Source organism: Onychomys torridus, chromosome 1 (assembly GCF_903995425.1).
Source record: "Onychomys torridus chromosome 1, mOncTor1.1, whole genome shotgun sequence".
NCBI lineage: Eukaryota > Metazoa > Chordata > Mammalia > Rodentia > Cricetidae > Onychomys > Onychomys torridus.
This window is the reverse complement of record NC_050443.1, coordinates 177,486,984-177,512,156: the sequence shown is the minus strand read 5'-3', so window position 1 is coordinate 177,512,156 and position 25,173 is coordinate 177,486,984. Positions and strand designations below refer to the sequence as shown.

Genomic DNA, 25,173 nt, shown 5'->3' with positions numbered 1-25,173 from the left:
TCATATATTTCTAGAAGAGCCAAATGTTCACTAAGTACAATTATCAAAAAAAGAATAACATGATTCCAGGACATAATTAAACTATTCTGAGAACATAGTCAAGCCAGAGAAATTTTCTTCTTACCACCAAAGCTCAAGCAGGCACTCTAAGATATTTTCATTAACCAATGCTCACTCCTCTGTTAAACCTAATTTTTAATAACTTGAAAAAATAACTGGGCATTCTTATACAGCGCTCACTGTGGGCCTGACACAGTCTCAGCACAGCCACATGACAGGCCTAAAGAAAAGCACTTTTACCCTCCAATCTGTACAGACAAGAAAACAAAGACACAGATGGATTAAGTAACCCGCTTAAGATTGCAGTTCTGAAACGGTAGAGCTAGAAATTTAGCTCAGACAGCCTGGCTCCATAGTCTATGCTTTTAAGCATTTTAATATTTTACTGTCTTTCATAAAAGCTTGACTCATGTATAAAGATATCCACGATAGTATCAGTAATCAAATCAGATGGGCTGGTTAGGTCACAGTGAACGCAGGGTGATAATCTGTGCTCTGCAATATGGTTACTAAAGTGATTTGGGGTGGAAGGACACAGGAAAGCAATCCACCCAGAAGGTGGGCGACAGCCAGCGGCCCGTTATCGCCTCAAGTGTCACATGCCACGTAGTAAATAAAGTGCATATTCCAAAAGCACTTGATGTGTGTTGGGGAACTTCGCCGCCAGCTCCTCCGTGTGGTGAAGTGTGGCCTGGCCTTTCCCTCAAATGACTGCCATCTAGGCCTCTGCCAGGCTTCAGGTCTTCTGAGTTCAAAGGCCTTCAATTAGTCACATGACTGGCTCCCTGCCTGCAGAATGGACCATCTTCCTATGCTCCATGGGCAGGCTCATTAGAAGGGTCTGTAATATTCTTTACTGGAGTGTCTTCTATGACAGTCAAAACACCTCAGCTGGCAAACAAAAAATTGTTAAAAATTTCCTAAAAAGCAATTTAGCAATATGTGCACATATGTATGAATTTTAGAACTAGAGATATAGCTTAAGTAAATAATCAGAAGGGGAGATGAAAGTTTTATATGGGGATTCCTCACCACATTATTTAATCGTTCACATTATTGTGCCTGGGAAGAGCACACAAATCTAAGAAGGGAAGAATAATTAAGACATTTATGATACTTCCATAAAATGCAATATTATGCAGTCATTAAAATTATGTTTCTGAAGTTTTTTCTGAAGAATTTTTAATGACTCAGAGAAATACTCATTATAAAACATTTGTTGAAAATGCAGAATACAGGACTTCATTAAAAAATGATGCCACTTATATAAAAAAGAAACTAAATATATCTGAAATCCTGGAAAGAAATAGGACATTTTGTTGGATATTTCCAAGATGTAAGACTTTTGTTTCTTTTTTTTTTTCAAAAAATGTTAAAGGAAAATATATTAGGTTTTTATCAGAAAATCAACCAATAAAGCACAGCAATTCATGAGCTGCCAGGAGAGCAGGCAGAATCCTGTGGTGGGGCATGAGGAGGCTGGGAGTGGACAGCAGAAGAGAAGTCCAGCCTTCCTTCCCAGTAGAAATATCTCAGTGTCCCCAGCCTCCCCGCTACATGCCTGTGTACATACATACTCATTGCTACACACCCGCAAAGACACGTTTCTGACTGTCAGCGGCACTGAGCTCTTTCCCATAGAAGCTTGGAATTCCAGTTCACTATAGATGGGAAGAGGATCAGATCGTCTCTGTGACCATTTTATATAACTGACACTCATCCCATCACATGACCTAAAATCCTTTAGGCTAAAGCTAGACTGGATGATTGTCTCATGCACATGTCCACAAGTCACTGCAGCTTCCCCTCTGCAGGCCTCTGCTTCTGTACATGCAGAGTTAGAGGGGCAAAGCATGTGAGCACGTTCGTTTGTGCTTCTCAAAGCACTGGCGGTCGGAGTTGGCACGCTGGACATGAAGGGTGTGCTAGTAACAAGAGATGGTCCTTGTTTCTGTGTTTCCCACAGTTAGTCAGAAAGACAGGTAGCAAATAACTACAAGTGAAATGAATGGATTATGCAAAATCCCACATTTCATCAAACTGCCCACATCGAGAGACACAATTTCAATGGTTACCTCAGCAGGAGACTTTTAATGGGGAGATGGTGCTGAAAGTCACATGAGAGTGGGCCAGGAGAAAAGTGGTGACTAGGAAGTATTGGGCTGGGAAAGATGAAGCCGTCAGCCAGGTAGCTAGAATGCCCTGTTAGATCTGGAGCTGCCCCCGTCTCTAAAATACCAATCACTCACGTACATCTAACCCCCCGGGGACAGCAGTCTTGAAGGGCATCAACCAATCCAATGAAAACACTCCAGCCTGTCCATATAAAATCAATCATGTTGTGGCCACATTCCAAACACTAAAAGGAAATTAAGATCTGGGAGTTATTACTGTGAGAACCGGGTAGTCTCAAATCTGTGGAAAGGTTAAAAACACGAGAAGGAAGCCACATAGGCTAGGGCACTGAACAAGATTGGACTCCCCTTGTCTAATGCTGTTATGCTAATGATGCTGCCCTGGAAAAGAAGAGGGACCAGTGCCCAAGGAAAGCATCCCGGGTTTCCAGGCTGCTTCCTGTAAGGACCAGTGCCCAAGGAAAGCATGCCTGGTTTCCAGGCTGCTTCCTGTAAGGACCAGTGCCCAAGGAAAGCATGCCTGGTTTCCAGGCTGCTTCCTGTAAGGACCAGTGCCCAAGGAAAGCATCCCGGGTTTCCAGGCTGCTTCCTGTGAGGACCAGTGCCCAAGGAAAGCATCCCAGGTTTCCAGGCTGCTTCCTGTGAGGACCAGTGCCCAAGGAAAGCATGCCGGGTTTCCAGGCTGCTTCCTGTAAGGACCAGTGCCCAAGGAAAGCATCCCGGGTTTCCAGGCTGCTTCCTGTGAGGACCAGTGCCCAAGGAAAGCATCCCGGGTTTCCAGGCTGCTTCCTGTAAGGACCAGTGCCCAAGGAAAGCATGCCTGGTTTCCAGGCTGCTTCCTGTAAGGACCAGTGCCCAAGGAAAGCATGCCTGGTTTCCAGGCTGCTTCCTGTAAGGACCAGTGCCCAAGGAAAGCATCCCGGGTTTCCAGGCTGCTTCCTGTGAGGACCAGTGCCCAAGGAAAGCATCCCGGGTTTCCAGGCTGCTTCCTGTGAGGACCAGTGCCCAAGGAAAGCATGCCGGGTTTCCAGGCTGCTTCCTGTAAGGACCAGTGCCCAAGGAAAGCATGCCGGGTTTCCAGGCTGCTTCCTGTAAGGAGGCTTTGGCGCTGTCTCCCACCATTCTTTCCAGGTTACAGATAGATATAAATGGGAGTGTGCTCTGACCATGTACCATGAAGGAGATGCTAGTGCCTAAGTAGTTAGTTACTTGACATTTTGAGCTGTGTTATCAAAATCACAAACTCTCATTGTGAATTTAAGGATCTGCATCAACTGAATAAATTTAATGAACTGGCTGATATTTTCAATAAAAAATCTGGTAATTCTTATACTTAACAGTCATAGATTTTAGAGGACAAATACGTTTTTATAGGAAAACTATTTTTAACATTGTGAATACACAGGGTTTTCACAAAGATGGTTACACCCATCAAAGTTACTAAGCTAAAGACTGGAATTTATTTTCGAATTAGCATTTTATCGATTGTACCAATTAGTCTGAACAAGGCTAAGATTCCCAGGATTTCCTAAAACTGACATCTGTGCCTTCCTAATCTGCTGGCGACAAACACAATGCAAATTCACCAATTACAAGGCTGTGTGAGATGCGCACCAGCGGCAGCGAAGCCTGGGGTTTGAGTATGAAGTGTTCTGGGACAAAAGAGAGTCATGTTTGATCTCTGAGTCACGTTTTAAAATCCCGCTGGGTTTCGTTTTGCTCTGTCATTTTGAATCATAAAGCAGAGCAGATTAGACGCAAGCCTTACCAGATTGCAGTAAGGGCTTCTTCTCTGTCTATCTAGTGCTTCTCTCCGCTCTATTTACGACTTCCTGGCCAGGAACAGGCCAGAGGACAGTGATTACAGCATAAACTTCAGAGAAAGAAACAGAACAAGAAAGGTTCAAATTCTGGTTCTTTCTGCTGTGTGGTTAGTAGCTGCTGGGAAGGTTTTGGACTTCAGTGTTCCCAACCTACACATGGCTACCTTAGAGGGCTGCTACTGAGATTCAGTGAGAGCCCTCCACATCTCAGAGTAAGAACTCGGTGAATGCTGTTTGTGGTTCTGTTCTCTGTGCGAGTCCTTGACCACTGGGACACTTAGACTCCTTGTGTTACTGTCTGAGCTGAGACAGTTGCAAGAGAAACGACATTTGTATTGGAAGCCCTATCCTTATAACTGTTACTCTGTGTTCATATCTGAACAACTTACAGATAGATACCCGTGGGAAAGAGCGTCATAGCGTCATTTCAGGGACTTGACACACTTAATTATTTTAAACATTTCCAAAAATTTTCACCACAATATGTTCATACTTTGTAAGCATTTTATGATTCAGTAAGAATTGTTTTAAGCTTTAGGATACCTGCTCCTACACTTTCTGATTCATCTACCAAATGTAATTTAAAGATGTAAGGCAGAATTATTAATAAAAATACTCACAATCTAACAATTCTGGAAAAAAATTCTCACAACAAAATAAAGGTGAACATGCAGTTTAAGAAGTGGAAAAACTGAGAGGACCATAGAGTAGACAGCACCCAGTGGGCTGGCTGCTCCTTTACATGGCTCCTAACCAGAGAAGGCCTCCTTCAGATGTAGACAGCAGGGCAGTCATCATAAGGGTCACACAGACCTGTCTTGAAAATCAGCTTTGCAACTTGCTTAATCCACATTCACACACACACACACAAACAACAACAAAAAACAACAACAACAAAACAAACAAACAAACAAAAAAACCCCTCCAAAAAACCAAAACCAAAACCAAAAAAAAAAAAAAAACCAAAACCAAAACCAAAAAAAAAAAAAAAAAACCAAAACAAAAAACAAAAACAAACAAACAAAAAAACCCAAACTTGAAGCCAGGAAAGCAACCTCTCCATTCCCTTAGCTTCTAGTGGGAGCAACTTCCCCTAAGCAATGCAGCAATGAACCATTGCTTATGTTCTGGGCTACAAGGGATTAGCCGAAACACAGAGATAATGCCCACAGTTCTAGGACCCAGAATCACATAATAAAACAATGTGATTTCTGAAAAGAGAAAATACATTTCACTTTTTACTTTGCGATAATTTAAGACAGGAAATTTCCAAAAGCAGCAGAGAGTTCTCAAACCTTTCTTTCACCAGCTCCCCCAGTGAAAGCATCTGGCACATGGTCAGACTTCAGAGATTCAGGATGCTCTGCTGACATACACCACCGTCCTCTGATGTGTTGTGACTAAGGCATGTTTCATAGCTGTTCATCATTTTGTATTTGTTTTGATTTTTGGTTACACTGGGTTATACATTTAACAGGAACACAACAGAGGTACTATTGTGCTCTTCCTACTGCAACATGGGAGACAGTACACAGTGCCTGCTTTACAGTCGTTCAAATTAACTTTGATCCTTTGGGTAAGGCTGTGTTTGCTAAGTTTCTCTACCAGGAACTGGCAACTTTCCCTTTTGCTGTCAGCATGTGTCTTATGGAAGAATGCTTCGAGACGACACAGATGTGCTACTAACTTTCTCTGTGCTGTAGCTCTTCCAGCCGTGGTTCCCGCCCTCAACAATGACTGTGGTTGTGTCCCGTGGTGTCTTCCCTGCTTGCTTTCTTACTTGTGCATTCCTACACTAGAACTCGAAGAAGGAATCAGTTCCCATTCTCTCTCATGTACTAACTTACCCAGCTCCACACCTGTTAGAATGGACTGGATGTTTAATTTACTCTTTGAGTTTTAATGGAAGCACACCTATTTGTCTGAAGCTGTACCATCTTTTTATCATTAGTTTCTCTTTCGGTTTACACCGTATGTCTTTTCATTAGGTCTATTCATATTCAGCGCTTACTCATCCGGGGAATTATAATGTGATTTTAGTACACCTTGCATTTCCCTCTTTTAAGTCTTGGAATCAATTACTTAATTCCAAATCCATTGTTCCTTTTATTAGAGAATAGTTTTAAGAAACCAAGACATGAGCATTAAATAAATTCATCACTACCAAGGTACCACATTATCTAGGCCCTGTCCTTGGCAAGAGGTAAGAGATATACATCAACACGTGTGTGCATGTGTATAAATTTATAAACTCGACTATGCATGAGTTCATAACGATCCTGTGATTCTAATCCAACACACAGGTATCATTCTAATCCTCTCATTTTCCTCATACATATCTTTTATTCTTTAGTGTGAGAACTCAGCTCTCATGATCCATGATGGCACAGACAGAAACTAGTGTCAGAATTGCTAACCCACGCCTCTGACTGCACACACTCTGGTATATCTGTGCATGTGGATCATCTGTTACCTATGGTCTTATAGTCAACATCATAATTTTTCTGAAGTTACTTAGGTTGCAGAACTGCTTATGTGTAATAACTTTGTTTCAAGTTGTATAGTTCAAATCTATTTTCAGTTCTCCTTTATCCTGATATTATTTATGTATTTATTAGTTATGTTTCGAGAGTCAAAGTTATATATAATCAAAAGCATATTCACAAAGGGTTCCTCTCTCCTACCTCAACTTTCACTCCCTCATCTCCATAACTTTTTCTACCTCATCTCCCCATAGTTTACAGCTCTATCTCCCCACCTTAGACTGGTGCATTTATACAGCCCCTTTCCACTCTTTTCTTGAAGGTAGACAGGCTTGTTAGTTTCTGGTTTATTTTATTGTATTTATTTTTGTGTGTGTGAAGTTTGTATCTACACATGTGCATGTGTGTGGGCCTGCATTTGTGTATGGAAGCCAGAGGTCAGTGTTTGGTGTCTTTGTAAACTGGTCTCTACTTTATTTTTTTATTTTTATTTTTTTTTTTTGAGACTAGATCTTTCACTAAACTTTGAGTTCATCAGTTTGGCTAGGCTGGGAAGCTGGAGAATCCTGGGATCTTTCTCCATCTGTTTTCCCAGTGCTGTGAGTACAGATGCATGCCCTGTGCCTGGTTTTGTATGTGGGTGCTAGCCAGATCTTCAAGCCTGTGCAGCAAGGACTTTGGTGACTAAGCTGGGTATAGCTGTGGAGCCTGTCCTGGAACTCACTCTGTAGACCAGGCTGGCCTCGAACTCACAGAGATCTGCCTGGCTCTGCCTCCCAAGTCTGGGAATAAAGGTGTGCACCACTACTGCCCGGCTTATTCTTCTCTTTTGTATTGTCTTATATTCTCTTTCTCTTTTTGAAACAGTGTTTGACTCTGTAACGCAGGTTGTCCTGGAACTCACTATGTAGCCAGGGATGGCTTCGAACTCAGTGACTCCCCTGCCTCTCAGCTTTGCAACTGAGTCACCACTTCACTCTATATTCTTTATTTCCTCCATTAGCACACTTGAGATACTTTTAAGTAACTTACATTGTCAGAAATAGTGCCTCTAAATCCCTCCCTATTCTTCTAGAGAACTCTCCAGTCTCTCTGCAGGCACATGTGTTTCACTACTTTCCTACACATTGTTATTTGGGTTGTATTTGATAGTTTGTGTTTCTGAAAACTGCTGAAGCAAATAACCAGTATATTTACATTTTATATTATTGGAAGTATGTTTTAGGGTAAATTCCTAGAAACTGGATTGCATGTGTAGTTTTGTTAGGCATTGCCAAATTCCCTTCAGTGTGGTTACAGCTGTCTGTTCTCACCTGCAATATATTGTCATTTTTAATTTTCACCAACATGATAGGTGAGAAGCAGTACTGCAGAGCTGTTTGGGGTTTCTAAGATTCTTTCAATGGGGATAGAAAAAGGAAGTTGGGGAGAAGCTCGGGTGACAGGCAAGAATGGAGCCTGGGCGTTCTCTCCCAAGACTGAGTTACCTAGGAGGCCCAGCAGGAGAGGATGACTGTGCACTCTGCGTGCTGCCCAATCAAAGCCAGGAGACTGGCACAAAGTGACCTCCAGGGGAGTAAAGGCACAGCACAGACTAAGTGTGAGGGAGGTTTGGGAAGACTGATGTGGTTCTAGAGACAAGAGAAAAGGCAAGAGCAAACCATGTTTAAAGTAGACATTCAAAGGTGTTTGCACCTTCAGACACTCGATGGAGGACCCAGAGTGTAGGCAGCCACTCAAAATCAGAAGCTGTGAATGGATAGTGAAGTGGCAGGAAGAGTCTTGAGACATGCTAGGCCACCAAAAGAGAGTGGAGGCCTCTGATCCTGTGTGTAGCCCTAAGACGGGAGAAGGATCTGTGGGACATTCATTTCTAGAAAAAATTATTAGAACCAAAAATCAAGGATCTTCCGGACGACCAAAGCATCACAGGGTGTATTTCTACATGAAGAGAGACCCAAGAAATGCTTTAAACATACGAGAAAATCGCCCACTGTAAACGGCTACGAGACTTGTATGACAAACTGGCTGAGACAGCCCTCGCTAGTGCAGAGGAATCAGTTGACCTCAACCAACCTCTAGTTCTAGTTCAAACACCAGACTCTGAGCCAGACTAAGGAGGGGTTTTTGTTGTTTGTTTTTGTTTTTTCTCTTCTTCAGTTTTTAAACTTGAGAAGCACCTAGAATAACTTGTAGTAAAGTACAAATGCCCAGTACTCAACAAGGTGCATTAGAAAGTATAAATTCACAACCAGATTAGGAACTTAACTCTGGGAGGTTATTGCCAACAGGCACAGGTGAGCAAGAGAAAGGCGAAAGATAATTAATATATTGACCTTCTATTATGCTTTAGGTACCATTTACCACCAAGGATAGAATGGTAAGTGGAAATTGCGGCCCTTGGCTTGCCTGGGTGGGATGAGTACAGTGTAATGAAAACTTTATAGAAGTAAAATGAAAAACGAAACCAAGCTGTGGAGTGTGGATGGCTGAGATGTAGAGAAGGTTCCCAGGTGACCCCTAAATGAGACATTCTCTTGGTGACGAAAAAGAGAGAGGTATACAGGGACAGGCATATGCAAAGGGGCAATCTGGTACATTCATAACTGCGCGTGCACGTGTGTGTGTGTGTGTGTGTGTGTGTGTGTGTGCGCGCGCGCGCGCGCTTGTGCGTTCGCGCGCTTGTGCGTTCGCGGTGTGACTTTAAGTCTCTTTGGAATCCAGCACTGGAAGGCACACATCAAGACTTAGAGCAGAGAATGAATGGCATTAAGGACAGCGTGAACTTTTAAAATGACCCGAAGCAGAGAAACTCACTGAAACAGACTGCTCCCTCTTCTGGTGCAGGAGAAAAGCAGCACAGACACAATGTAGAACAGGTCAAAGGTCAGGGGCAGAAAAGAGGAGCCTGGCCTGGGGGTGCGGGGGAGGCAGCCATCATCAGCAGGGCAGCTGGCTCAAAAGAGGGGTTAGGAACCCAGAAAACGCAGCATGAGCAAAGTCGAGAGGACCTTTGTCTTGGAGGAAATCTCCACAGGGGATTGTCAGTGTCCTCACCCATCAACCAAAGGAAGAGAACCACATCTCCACTTAGTCCATGAGTCTCCGGACGCTTGAAGAGTTCTGAGGGTCAGGGACGTGTACACGTCAGTAGGAAGACAACAGGCTCAAGGCAAAGATTACTGACTTAACTCCAGCACTGAGGCTGGAGGTGGTTCGGAAGCTGCTCTGTGATACATGGTGGGTTAGGTAGGGAGCCAATCAGCTGCTCTGTGACATGTAGTGGGTTAGCTAGAGAGCCAATCAGCTGCTCTGTGACACGTGGTGGGTTAGCTAGAGAGCCAATCAGCTGCTCTCTATTTCTGGAGCGACAAGGACAAGAAGACAGAGAACAAAAGAAAATGTGATCAAATTGCAGTAAGACTGTTCAGTAACAGAATGACTTTGTCTCGGACGTTGGAAGCACGCCTTTGGGGAACATCTTTACAGACAGTTTGTCTGTCCAAGATGACTCTGGACAGGGTCACCAGCTGTGAGTGCAGGCGGCTGGAGGAGCCAGATGTCATCTCCTTGCCCTTCTTAGCTCTGTGCTCCTGCAGTTAGATAATATTATGCATAAATAGAGTAATACCAAATTACCCCATTTATATATTTTATGTATCTATTAATATGGACAACAGTTTCCATTTTACCAGTAAAGTTTTGAATGCAAATGTAACTTGGTCTCTCCCCATTACAGCTCAGCCTTCAGAGCTAATTGCCTCTCTGAACACTTAAGGAGTCATTTTTCATTATGATGGTGAGCAAGGGGAAGGCAGATGGCATAGTCATGTTATTGATCTGATGGTCCTTGCCTGGCTTGCTGGATAAATGGAACTGAATGTATGGTCACTGCATCTAGACTTTTAGGGGCGTCAAGGTTCAAGTCAAATTATACCAGACAGCAGGTTCAGGGGACATGAATCCATTTATTCCCCAAGGTTTCTAAACGAGGATTCCAGGGACTATGGAGGACTCTTCAGACCCCCTCCCTGGAGTCTTCTGGACCAATTTAGGTCTTTAAGGAAGAATGAACATCCTCTCTTATGTTTTACTGGTGCTTTTGGTGCATGACAGCCCAGGACATGCTGCCCATCAATTAAGAAAGTCTGCTCAATTTGCATGGCCTATGTTCATTTGCAAATTATAAGGCAGATAGATGGAGATACATTACTCACTTCTTAGAGGGTCATTAACTTTTTCCTTAAAAGCCCTTTGAGAAAGACCATTGTGGCTTTAAGGAGTTAATGAAATTACAGTCAACACTTACCTTTTGTGGAATTACATTTCTACTGCTGCTGTTTGAGCCTCCCTCAGGACTGGCATTAAGCATGAGCACATATTCTCACTAACAACACCTCTGGAAGACACTATCACACCACTGAACAGTACTCCAATCTGAGACTGGATTAGATTTTTTCATCTTAAATTTTATTATTAAAAAGAGGCAAATAAAAATCACTCACAAATTAACCATACTCAAAGATGATCAGGAACTTTTATCAAAATTTGAATATATCGCCCCTGGGTTTTCTGGGGAACAACTGCCCTAATGAGGTAGGCCCTAGAAAAATGTTTATGGGGGGGGGAGTGATGTCCAAGGCTTTGATCCACATTTCATCACCTTGATGGTAAGAAGATGTATTTTCTCAAACCACTTAACTTCTCGTTTTGTTCTATGGGTTGCCCTTGGCTGCCATTTTATGTGGTAGGTGTGGTACAGTACTGCTTGCTAAGAGGGAAATTATTATTTTTTCTGGTTAGATAGACCTTCACCACGGTAAAACAAACACTAAGAGCCAATCCTCTGCATGAGGGATTCAGAGACCTTTGCTGTGACTCCAGCTCAGCTACAAACATGTCTCCTCCTATTCATGGCTCCATAGGCTTCTTTCTTGCAAACTGTGAGTTGGAAATAGGCAACCTCTAAGGTCATTTCTCAGTCTCAAAATGACAGTTCTCTGCCATCAGGATTACCCATCCATCCTGTTTAATGCAGATGCCAGAAGCCCTAATCACTAGCTTTCCTCTGTCTTGCCCCGTCCTGAAGCCATTTCCAAATAATCATCCAGAAGCTTAATATTAGTTACAAATGTTTGGCCTAGGGCTCAGGCTATTATTAGCTAGCTCTTACATTTAAATTAACCCATTTCTAATAATCTGAGTATTGCCACATGGCTGTGGCATTACTTGTCTGCTGCCATGTTGCTCCTTGAGCAGGTGGATGGAGTCTCCCAGACCCTTCTTTCCTGTATCTTTGCTTGGATTTCCCACTTGGATATATATATCCTGCCTTGCCATAGGCTAAATCATCTTTATTTATCAACCACTGATAGCAACACATACTCACAGCGTACAGAAGGACATCCCATGGCAAAAGAGTATAGGTTAGACTGGCTATGAAGGCAGAGCCTCACTGGTGGGACCAGTGGCCTTATTTGAAGACAACAGACCCCATTCTGTCTCCACAAGATTAAGGCCTGTAAGTATGTCAGATATTTCCCAGTCTCCATGACCTTGAGAGATGTGTGTTTGCTGTTCAAGCCAGTTTGTCTATTAGGGAAGCCTCACTGACTATCAGCAGGCTTCGTTTAGAGTCTTTCAAATCCAGGAGCGGCAGTTTTATAGAGAGTACAGTGTCATTTTTCATAAGAAGGCCAAAGGGAAGGAGATTTACTTTTGATATTAATTTATAGTCACACAACTTGCATCTTACTGTTTTCTCTTACAGCTCTTACTGTGAAGGAATCTCCATCCCCTGCCCTGACTTTGTAATCATTATTGGGCTTTACCACCTCCCATTTCCTCCTTGACTAAAATAATCATTTACCAGTCGATAATAGAACTATCAAAACAGGGTGGTGGGAGAGAGAAAGGGCAGAGAAGGGAAGTGTGGGGGCGACAGGTCTCACGTCAGTGTGAGGCATCCTGCACCTTCAGGAGAAGTGTTTCTAACTGCTTAGCCTGAGGACATCTGAGTCAAATTTTAGGGTTAGCACAAGACTGAAGTGTGCCTCATTAGTCATGCACACTAGTCATTGGGTTTCTTATTGGTATTTTTCTTCGTTTCTTTAACTCATGAATCAATTTCTCTCCATTAACCATGGCACAAAGAAAATTTAAGATCTCAGATGAGAGAGACATGGCTGCACCACTGTAGAGTGACATTGGTCATAGGGAAGAAGCTTGCTCTGTACTCAGCAGCAGGGAGCTAATGCCTCTGTTTATGCAAAGCCCCAGCTAACCCCAACTAAGATTCAGAAAAACACCACTGTATGTGAAGTTTTTCTGATTTTAAATTCCGGCTCTACAGTTATTTACTGTATGGCTGTAGGCAAGTGTCCAAACCTCCATGAGTTCATTGTCCTCACAGGTTATAGAAACTTGGTACTCTACAACTTATAGGGTTATAATAATGTAAAGGTATCTGGAGCACAGAATAGATTCTGGACAATCTGTGAATGATAATTACAACAGTGAGACCCAATGCTTTGATCATTTGCAAGGCTCTCTCCTTTGAGAATAACTAGTATGTGGACTTTCACTCCATAAAATTCCAATGCATTTTTTATTCATCAAGTATGAAACCTAGTTGTGTTATATCAAATTTAAATCTTATAGTTTTAAAAAATATCATCAAAGGAAGAAATAAAATTAAATAATGAAATAGAACATTTTACGACAGGCTTCATGCAGGGTGTGTTGGAAATACAGAACCTTAGTGTTTTGTGTCATCCTTCACTAATATTCTGATTCTACTGAATCTTAAATCTAAACAATTAATTTTTCACAGATATATTCCATCAAAAGTATAGTTCTCAGCTTAATTTTTAGTCCTCAAGATATGCAGCTTCAATGCTTCATGAATCAATAAAGCATAAAACCTAATCTACTAAGATTATGGGCTTACATTTGTATAGCATATATCTTTTGGTGAGAAGTTCTACATTATTTTATGACTAATCAATTTTACTCATCAATCAAATGTTTATCAAGCAAATACTAAGGCCAGGTTCCCGTTGGCAGCTTTCACCTCGGCATCAGGTACAGGGAAGCCCACAGTGACTGACAGGTCAGAAAGCCGTAAAGGGAAGAGGAGCTGGGGCTGACTGAGCTCTTACAGGATGGAACTGCAAACGCTTCTGGGAATGGAGGTGACATCAGAAGGTGAGGAGGGAAAGGGTTTTCAGGTACAAGGGACAGTGGTGAGTATGATAAACATATGCACATACTCAGAACTGCAGGGACTACACGGGCACAGGGCCAGGTGCTGTGGCACATGCAGGTGACTGCAGCATATGGAAGATGGAGGCCGAGGGATGGCCAGTTTGTGACCAGGTCAGGACAGAGTGAGGCACTGTGTTACTCCTGCTGCTGTACCCACCCTGAAGTGCATCTCTGGAGGTCTATGGGGAGTGATGGTTACAGTAGTGCTTTCCCTTAGCAAAAATCCAGGGTGTGAAAACAGCATGGTGGAATCAAGACTGGAAAGCAAGGTCTGCTCTGTCTGCTGTGGGGCCAGATTCTGGGACTACGGTACCCAAAAGAGAATAGAGAGAGGGGGGAGGGGGAGAAGCGGGGAAAAGATGGAGGAAGCAGGGTGGGGGCAAGGAGAACAGAGGTGGTCAGAGGAATGGGCAGACAGGAGGAGAAGGGGAAGGTGACTTTGACTTTACATCTAAGCATCAGGACAGCCAGGGAGAGACTGATGTTCAGCAGGTATGAGGAGATGGCTGCAGGACTGGGAAACAAGTACACAGCAGCAGCTTTCCTAACTAGATAGCGAGGACCCCAGAGGCTTGCTAAGGTTGGGCCCAAGGGAACAGAAAGCCTTCTTGTCTGTAAGGGACTGGAGTCTGATATGCAGGGCAGAGGAGCTTTGGAGCATGGCCTGTCCATGCATTCTAAGTAGGTACCTGAGATGGGTCAAAGTACAGAACAGCAGGGGATGAAAATGGTCCAGAAGCTGAGAAGAATATTCAGCAGTCTGACACTCAAGAGCTGTGGTGCCATGTGAGAACTAAGGAAAGGGCATCACTCATTACCACACACGTTACTCCGTTACTACTACAGAACAACACTAGGCTTAGCAATCAGAGAGCGCTGTAATTTCACCTCCATACCCTTTGTTCACTGCACTTAACATATTTTTTAAAATTATGGGTTTATTTGCATGATTATTTGTGCTATGTTTATATCTGCAAAGCCTGCAGCCTTTCCAAACACACAGCAGATGCTTTAAATACTCGAGTGAATATAAAAAGCAAGTAGATTCACAACAGCCAGCGCTCTGCATAGAGGATAAACTATTTCCTACTGTGGGTTTTGGGGCATTTGAATATCAAGTGTTCTCAGAGACAGTGTCATATTTATTAACAACAATAATTTTAGACATTTGTTCTTAAGTACCTTTCTGAGTTCTCCGCCTAATTCTGTCATTTATTAAACCACACTTTTTCTTTCTTTGTTAAGTTTCATATATTGGCTATGAGCAACATTGAATTTGAGGATAAAAGTAACTAACCTGTTGGCTTTTTTTTTTTTTTTCCCCCCTGAGACAGGGTTTCTCTGTGTAGCTTTGGAGCCTGTTCTGGATCTCAGTCTACAGACCAGGCTGGCCTCGAACTCACAGAGATCCATCTGGCTCTGCCTCCCGAGTGCTGGGATTAAAGGTGTGCACCACCACCGCCCAGCCTACCTGTTGGATGTTTATAAAGAATTGTATTTAATAGTTGTATTTCTTACATCTACCCCCTCTACTAGAGTGTGCTGATTGACCAACAGAAGTGTTTCCACAAGTGTGAAGATAGAGTGACAGAACTACGAAGGAAGAGTCTGCTAGATGAAAATTCCATCGACTTCTGGAAAATGGAAACTAGTTTGAGAACTGGTTTGAGAGGACAGGGTGTGTCACCAAGATCCGGCATTTCTAGAACCTGTCTCTAAATCATACCCTACTCCACAGGTACTTGATCGGCCATGTTCATGGCTGCCCTATCCACAATGGCTGGGAAATGGAAACAATCCAACTGTTCTTCAACTGATTAATGGATAATGAACATGTGGTACAAATACAGTATGGAATACTATTCAGTAAAGAAAAATGAAATCATGAAACTTACAGATAAATGGATGGAAGTAGGAAATATTATACTGAGTGTGGTAACCCAGACCCAGAAAGATACATGCCTCATGTTCTATCTTTGTGGTTCCTAGATTCAAAACTTTAGATGTGGAGTAACCATGGAGACCAGTAAAAAGCGACCATGGGGTGGGGGCAGGGCTCTAGAAAGGGGCAGGACACAGGTGATCTGAGGGAGGAGACTGGGAAAGGATGACCTTTAACTGTGAGGGTAGGAAGGTGGGGGGGACAAATAACACTGAGGATGTCTTAGAAAGTCAACGAAATCATATTATTACATGTTCTCACAAAATTAAATGTTATACATGCATATATTTGAGTGAAATCATGCCACTTGAGATGGCAGTACTTTAAGAAGAGCCACAGACTGTATTTTAAAAATGCCAAAGGACCAGGCATGAGAAGCCTTTCAAGATGTTTGTCTGAAGAGTCCAAGAGGCCCCCAAAACAACACAGGCTATTGCCATTGCCCTTGGTTCCCTTCCAGAAGTTGAAAGTAAGTCTCTATTGCTGAAGACACCATGCACTTTGGATGCAACTGAGCTGGGTCTGACCCAGAAGCCTCTCCCTGAGGACTAGGTCTCAGAGTACCATAAGACACCATGCAAGCTGCCAAGGCAGAAAAGCAACAGTCCTCCTCATTGGTGATGTCTGTTCACAATGATCAGCATGATGAGACAGCCCCAAAGGCGCAATAGTGGCACTTACATCTTGGGAGTAAACAACAGCAGTTGAACTGGACTTACAGCCCACTCAGCAGGAGGGGATTCACCTCTGGCCCTGTAACCCTAACTAAGCAGAGGAGAACTTACTATTACCACTTTCCTAAACACTATAATGTCTAACTGTATTCTAAGCATTTGTCCTTACTCCCACAGATAAGAGTAGATCTGACCTCTTATCGAAAAGGCATCTTTCTTTTGCAGCAGACGAGGACATCACAGAAATCCCTAAGAGGTAAAAATTTATAGAACTGGTCATGAGTGCCAGGCTCCAATGGAGACATCTACAATCCCGATACCTTAGGCCAATGGAACATTGTGGGAGAGAGAGTAGAATGACCCAAAGTGCAGAGCGCTAGGATGTCTGTTCTCTCCATGACAGTAAAGCTGCACCTATGAAATCTCAGCATTGTGGTTGCCCACACAATGACAGACCTGGACAATGACAGCACCAGCTGACATGCCACCGAGGAGGAAGAAAATCTCATAAGGCAGCTAATGACTGCTGAGAAAAAGAATCAGTCTTCCTCAGGGATGAACCCCCCCACTGGTCCAATACTAAGTGGTCAGCCCTTAAAACATATACATAAGAGCAACACTAAATGGACTCAGCAGGTTTTACACACACACACACACACACACACACACACACACACACACACACACAGGACACTGCTAGCTAGGTTGTGGTTGTTTTTGTCAACTTGCTACAAGCTAGAATCATGCCTCCATCAGATTGCCTGTAAGCAAGTCTGTGGGGTATTTTCTTGAATAATGACTGACGTGGGAGTACCAAGCCCACTGTGGGTGGTGCCACCCCTGGACCCCTCGCCCTGCATGGTACATGAAAGCAGGCAGAGGGAACAAGCCAGTAAGCAGCCATGGTCTCTGCCCCAGGGTCTGACTTCCCTCAGTGATGTAGTATGACCCGAGAGTTGTAAGATGAGACAGTCCCTGTCCTCTCCAGGTTGCTTTGGGTCACAGTGTTTATCACAGTAACAGAAACACTGATTCAGACAGAAGCTAATTTTTGTCCCTGGCAAGGGGTACATGGGAAAATAAACATTCCTCGCTGGTCCCAGGAAACCGGAAGCACCCGTTAAATGACCAGTTTGTAGAAGAGCTGTACAGTCAGTTTAGAGTGAGTGAATCTTCAGACTACAGCCCAGTCACAAGAAAATGGCACAGCTAGTTGTAACACGAATCCTAGAAGGTCTTACTAATAAAAACAAACCTAGAGCCAGGTGAACGCTGAAAGATCAGAGAAGCAGAACAAGCCACAACTACCTCACCTCACCAGTTCCTCAGCTGATCCTGTTTCCTCACACAAGATGCCTCTATGTCCTCATCCGAATGGATCTCAGCTGAACTGCTGCTCAAAGCCTAAAAGCTTAACCAGCCTAGTCCTGGTCCTCTCACCTTATATACCTTTCTGCTTCCTGCCATCACTTCCTGGGATTAAAGGCATGTGTCACCATGCCTGGCTGTTTCCAGTGTGGCTTTGAGCTCACAGAGATCCCCATGGATCTCTGCCTTGGGAATGTTAGGATTAAAGTTGTGTGTGCCACCATTTTCTGGCCTCTATGTCTATCTAGCAGCTGTTCTGTTCTCTGACCCCAGATTAGTTTATTAAGGTGCACAATATATTGGGGAACACAATACCACCACAGCTAGCTAGTGGCGATCCTGGTCCCCACCTTAGGACTGGTAACTCTGTTGTTGCCATAACTGACACGCCAAGTTCCTCTCATGTCATCGTACACTCCTGTTGTCATGACACACAGACCAGGGTTTCCTAGCAGGTATGGCATGACAAGCACATATTTGCATTTTATCAAATTTCTACAGTGAAATCACTAAGAAAGACCAATGAATCTGGCTTGCTTTCTAAAGCCCACTGATTAACACAGACCCTCCATGTATTTCTTGACTAGATTTAAGTTTGTCTGTTTGCTTGTTTTTCAGACTGAGGGCTATATATAGAAGCACCTCATGTTTGTATTGAGGTCACAGTGGTTATAGGCTGAGGGTCCAAAGGCCCTGGGTTTGAATTCCAGCTCACTCACTGATTAGCTGAATGGAGTCTGGCCAAGTCATTCACTCTCTGCAGAGATTCAGATAAAAGGGGGAATCAACAGCAGCTTCCCAAAGGGTCTGGAAGCAGTAGGTATGTTTGTGTATATGTGTGTGCATGGTGTGTATGTACGTGTACATACTTTGTGTGTGTGTGTGTGTGTGTGTGTGTGTGTGTGCATATACACATGCATGTTTATGTATCTTAATACAACAGCTGGCCCAGAATTGTTATTTCTCTCTCTCATGTTTAACTTCAAAGGGCTTTTTATCATTGCTTGAAACAGGAAATGACTCAATGACGCTGTAGCTAGAATATCATTTTAAACTTAATGCAATACTTGTAGATTGTTCTGAAAAAGTCTGGTCATCTTGCCCAACTGTCTAAACCTAAACTGAGAAGCCACAGTCTTAGACTTCCCAGCAGTGTTTTCCTTGTTAATGTCAGACACCCCACGAATGCTGAGGAGACAGCCCAGTCAGCAGGGGCACCAGCTGTGTAAGGTGTACTCCACCCCAGGAATCACACAAAGTAGAAGGAAAGAAGAGACCTCAGAAAGCTGCCTTTTACCTCACGCATATGCTGCACTGTGTGTGTGTCTGACCACACATGTGAGTGTGCGCGCACGCGCGCGCGCACGCACACCCCCCCCCCCCCCAATAACAAAATCTTCAAAAATGAATCATGCAGGAGACTGGGTCATAGTAAAATTTTGTTTTAGTTGAAGCACACGGTTTTATTCTAGCAGCAGACATTTGGGGCCCTGGGACTTTTAATCCAGTGAGGCACATCAATCTGCCTCTCATTAGGAAGAATTCATAAACTGGAATCCATAATCCTCCATCAGAGTCAGTAGTCATTATCTTTTCTAATGTGTGCTTCTCCAGAGGTCTACTTCCTTTGTCCACATTTCATCCTAATGTGACTCTCAAATGCTTGGGGACAATACTGTCTGAGTGACTGGAGACAAGCTTGGCTATGTTATGTGTCATGTTTTCATGGGATGCAGGTTCTGCAGCAACTGTGAGGTGAGAAGAGAAAGTGGCTGCATGGTGAACACATGCCAACAGTGTAGATCTCACGGTAACCTCAGAGTCTGGTGTAGTGCAAGGCTGCTCAAACATGAAGCAGCATGTTTGCTGGGTGAGCAAGGTACCTGATTAGTCCAACTCTACAGACATCAAACACAAACAGACAAAAAACCATTTAATATCTTGTGCTTTACTTATAAGCCACCTTAGGGGAGAATTACTCATGAGCACTGAAATATATATAGAAAAACAACACACACACACACACACACACACACACATAGACATATACAGACACACACATTTATACACATGCTCATACAACAGACATACACACAGACACACAAACATACATATACAGACACACACACACACACACACACACACATACTCTACAAAGATTAGCAGATTAGGAGAAGTCTGAAGAGGTGGAGTCAAGAAAGGAGAACGGAATCTACGTGGAGAAAGCAGGAGAAGGGGCTGAGAGTGGAGGGTTGAAAGAAGACCACGAGAAGGGCAAACAAGAACAAAGTTTAATGACCTCATATTTGTATAGCAATGTCCCAGTGAAACCCATTACTTTGTATGTTTTTTAAAAAGTGAACAGATAATGCCAAGAAAAAGATTAGCACCTGAGTAATCCAGAGAGCATGCAGTTTTTCTTTTGATCTCAGATTAGATGAAGGCCAAAGGCAGTTCACATTTTCAAGACATACACCAAAAAGGACACCCCTACTCATTAAATATTACAGAAATAGTAGAAAGAGGTAAAGCACTTTTGAATCCCATAAGAGCGCTAGCTGCCCCTGCAGGAGATGGCCACTAGAGTATGTTTCTAGACACTCACTGCCAGGTGCTAAATGCAAATTTTGAGAAAGAGTATGGTTGTGAACTTAACTGTCACCCTGACAGGATCAAAGAAGACTCAGAAGCCTGGTAAGTGTTCTCTATGTGTGACCAATTTCATGGAGATAGTCTGTGACAGTCTGAGTGGATTTGAGAGGAAGGTGACCCTTAACATCAGTGTGCTGAATGGGCAAAAACAGGTCCAGGAAAGGTGACTGTCCCGAAGGCACCCACAGACTCTGCTTTCCAGCATAGTCACAAGATTGCTATTCTATTATATCCAAAGGTTTTACTATAAAAAAAATCAGTGATATAGCAAAATTGAAACTTATAATGAACATAATAGATGCTGGTATTCCCATCACTTTTGAGTCTCCCATTGACATTTTTACATTGCTTGCTTCATACCTGTCAATCAACCATCATCCTATCTACCCATTAGCATATCATTTATTTCAAAGCAGATGCTGTCAATAGATAACACTGTATCTTGAAGGATAGAACCAAAGAATATTCTTATTCCTCCAAGAATATCTGGACAAATTTATTAGGTTTTTAAAAACAAACAAGCAACAAGATTGTCTTGAATAATGCACAGAGACATACACCACATCCTTCACTTTCCAGGCTCTGGAGAAAGTATGAGAGCTATCTCAGTGTTTCATCTGTCTACCTAGAGCAGCCCTGTAGACATCATCATCATCAATCCCAATGCTTCAATTTATGATGATGTGGGCTGTTAATTATAGAGAATAGGTTCTCTGCTCCAGATAGAATGCTAGCAGTAGTATTTTTTCCTTTGCTCTCTACCCTTGTCTCCCCATTCCAATTATTCCTTGACCATAGAATCACAGTGCTTTCTACACCTGACTCTTCTCACTTAGAGTTCTGTATTACCTATTTCACAGCCTTGTCATAAAGATCAAATGTGAAAAATAGGAGAGCATTGTGTAAACACCACAGCTAAAGTAGCATTATCACGAGGAATCATAATGCCTCCCCTGTAAGCAAATGGCTACAGTGATGGTCCACACAAATATAAGGCTTTTAAAAACCAGTCAAAGAGGATCTCAGAGGTTAAAGGGACAGCGAACATTGGCAGCTGCCTTTACTTCTCCCAGTCAGTAAGGCAGCTTGTCAGGGATCAAGAGGAACCTCGGTCTATATCACCTTGGCTTGTTTTCATTAGTGAAGTATTTGTTTTGGAAATCTTCCCAGCTTTAGAGCCATGCTTCCATTAGCTGGGCACAGAACTATAAATATCCGTCCCATCTGACCAGTGCTAAAGCTTCTCCCTCTGCGGCTGTCCACGGGGTAGTACTGAAAGCACAGACACCCACCTGGTGTTTACGAAGGTGTGGACAGGATCTCTTTTTCGAATAAACATTTACTGTTAAATTTGGGTAGAAATTCTTGCACTAAGACGACCTCAAGAGTGTTGTAAACGAGGAATAAAAGGCTGTTGGGAACTGTTCACATGGGGTAGTTTTGTAGCACAAGATACTTAGAGCTTAAAAGATGTAAAGTGGTATGTTTTCCATTTTGGGAGGGGATAAATACAAACCACAGCAAGGTCAAAGTTAAGTTGGGGAGTAAGCAAAGATAAAATAAGTAGAGAGGCAAGTTTATCATCCATTACAGTTACAGAAGCTGCCAGGACCCCTGGTTGTATAAAGAACTGAAGAAAAAGATCTGGAATCTCTCTTGCTCTTAAAAACATTCATTTCATTAAGAGTTGACCAGAAAAGAATCAGAATAAAAAAATTTTTTTTGATAGATGGACTATAACATGTAAACAGAGAAATGAATATCACATGTGATCAGACTGCCAATTACAGTCACATTGAGTGTGTTTACAGTATGGATGGCATCCTAGGTATGAGGAAACTCCAAGACCATACTTACAACCAGCTCCAAAACCAAAACATGCTTTTCAGGTAGGGAAAGGTGACTCAGAACAGGACCCACTGCGCTCATCTGAGAGAAAGAGAGCGCCTAGCCCATCAGTCAGCTTGTCTGGGGTTGAGGGAGAAAAGATAGCTGCTGAGCCCATAAACACACACTCCCCTGGGCTGGCTCCACATCAATGATGCAAAGTTTTCTTCATAGCTACAATGTGGCTTCCTATAAGCCACACGTAGTAGGAAAAAGGAAGCTGGCCAAAAACATCAAGGACTTATTTCCTTGCTAGTGAGTGAGTGTTCTCACAACAATCAAATTACAACACACTACACAAACACACATACATCAACAGGTGTTTATGTGGGAAACACTGGATAATGTCTAAGCATAGAATGCACATATTTGTGTGACAGTTTACATGCTAATAAGATTTTATTACCATGTTCTGAGTTAGAACCGGCTAAGGGTCCTGACAGCAGTGACTTCAGTGCTGTTTCTTCCTCTCAGTGTGTTTAACCACTGTTGGCTCATGTATCATACCTGACTGCCCAGGGGGTGGAGCGCCTGATGATCCTCTCGGAAGACACAGAAACACAGTCAGGACCGCAGCTCTGTTCCCAGCACAGGGTTCTATGGCTATTGGTTTAGGTGCACCCTGAAAAAGAAAACTCACTGTAAGTTTGTATAGGTGACATGGCCTGGCTAATTTTCTTTGCATTTCCTCGATCCCTCAGTGAGTGAAACTGCATTCCTACTTGTTGGGGGATATCATAGCTCTGGCACAGTGTGGATGTGTGATTAGCTCTCTGTTGAGCACACGAGCACACCTCAGTAGGATGTGTCACAGAGTATGCACCTTTGGTTGCTTTCCCCAGTTTTCCCCTTTCATCAGTGATGCGCTCAAAACCTCATTGATCTAACTTAGTGATCACAAGTCCATACTGTGATCTATTGGCATATCTATTTTTAAAGATGACGTCCATGTATGCATGTTGAATACACCAAACACAAGCAATGTTATTGCCAATGTCAAGAAAATTTCCATCATTCCACAGAGTCTACCCTTTTAGCAGTTTAGCAGACAATATAATGTTATTACATACAGCCTTCCTGCTGTACACAGATACCTAGATTCAGTCACCTTATCAAGCTAGGTTTATGGCCACTGCTCTATGCCAACCTCTCTATCCCTTCCTGACCTAGTGACCACATCTCTGTTCTTTTTTTCTGTATATATGGCTTAAGGGAACTCCATACGTAAGGGAGAGTTCCATTATCTATATATCTATATTTCTATAAACATGCACTCCACATACACATACTACTACATGTACACATACCTACACACTCACCTCCTTCCTACTTACACACAAATATATGCATATTTTGGGCTTAAAATAACTAAAGTGACTTTTGAGACATTATGGGTTATCATCTTGGCCTAGGAATGGAAGTATGGGCTACATTATTTGAAGAATTACAGGTGGGAGACAGCTGATATGCCAAAGTAGTACCTCTGCATAAAGGCAAAATTAAATAGAAGAAAGACAAATTACAGGGAAAATACCTTCAATTATTAGAACAAATGATTTATTCAGATTTTTTTCTACTTAAGATATTTGAACTTTTCAAGAAATATAGACATATGTAATCATTCACCTAGAATATTCTAGAATATTGCCATTTCCAGAAAGCTTAATGAGGCATTAAAGATAAAATATGTCTCCTTTTATGTAAAACTTAGACTGAGTTCCTGGTTACAACACTTTTATGTGGTTATAAAGGATTTCTCCTTTATAGCAACATAAATCTCATGTATAAAAGTTTCCTCCTATAGATATATTTTGGAAGTTTTCAATACAAAGGCGGAAGTGGCCAGGATGGGAAGTGAAGGGCGTTAAAATGTTCAAGATGATGTGATCAGCCATGTTGTTTTACTGGCACCAAGTTACACGATCTGATGGTCGGATACTTTAAAAGTTTACATTTAATTTAACAGATTAAGTCTTGAAAATGTTAAGTCAGAATTAGCATAAATACATAGATATTATCCAATGATTTAAATATTTAGAGAATAGGCTTGTCACATGGTAAGACTAACAGAAAAAAGCACTATGAAATTTCCAACCATATTTCTAGGCAACTGAAATGTATTTTAATTTAATAGATGCAAAATAGATGTAAAGGTCAGTTTGCTAAAATATATGAAGAGAATGTAAAATGAATTCCAGGTTTAAATGACAGTAATTTATTGGAAATATCAGAAACTCTTACATTGTAGATAAGAAAAACTGATGATTGGAATCAGCAGACAAGGTTATCTTTGTTATTTTGTTTTCTAGCTCTAAGTGGAACAACCAATACATTTAGTTTATCCAAAGTCATTAACAAAAAACTTGTTACAGAAACTAGAGTGGCAGAATTTGAATATGACTAAAGATTTTTGAGAAATAGTGTGGGGCTTTAGGAAACAATCCATGGTTTGGGAGTCCATTTGGGAGTCTTGTTGCAAGGCTATCTTCCTACATTTTTTTTCTTCGAGACAGGGTTTCTCTGTGTAGTTTTGGTGCCTGTCCTGGATCTCGCTCTGTAGCCCAGGTTGGCCTCAAACTCACAGAGATCCACCTGGCTCTGCCCCTGAGTGCTGGGATTAAAAGCGTGCGCCGCCACCGCCTGGCCCTTCCTACCTTTTAACACTACAGGAAAGACTGCAAATTCCAAAAGACCAACTGAAGGAAAACTTAGTAAAGTGTAAGTTTAACTGTGAGTTTCTGGTGGAACAGTGTCTAATTACACAACACTTTAAACTATAAAGACCACACTGGAGGACAAAGGGTGTGAGAAACTGACCACAGCACAGGAATTATGCCTAGAGAAGACCTAGTCTGTAGAATCCTCCTCCCCTCCTCCCCCTCC

At 42.5% G+C, this 25,173-nt stretch overlaps 1 protein-coding gene across 2 annotated transcripts in view; it reads right to left on the bottom strand.

The window, feature by feature from the left end:
- Atrnl1 (attractin like 1) overlaps nucleotides 1-25,173 on the bottom strand; it is a 577,179-nt gene that overhangs the window by 71,114 nt on the left and 480,892 nt on the right. For both annotated transcript variants that reach the window (XM_036173756.1, XM_036173764.1), the window contains one exon: nucleotides 22,798-22,912. In XM_036173756.1, the coding sequence (XP_036029649.1) occupies nucleotides 22,798-22,912 (115 nt within the window). The remainder of the gene's footprint in view (nucleotides 1-22,797; nucleotides 22,913-25,173) is intronic.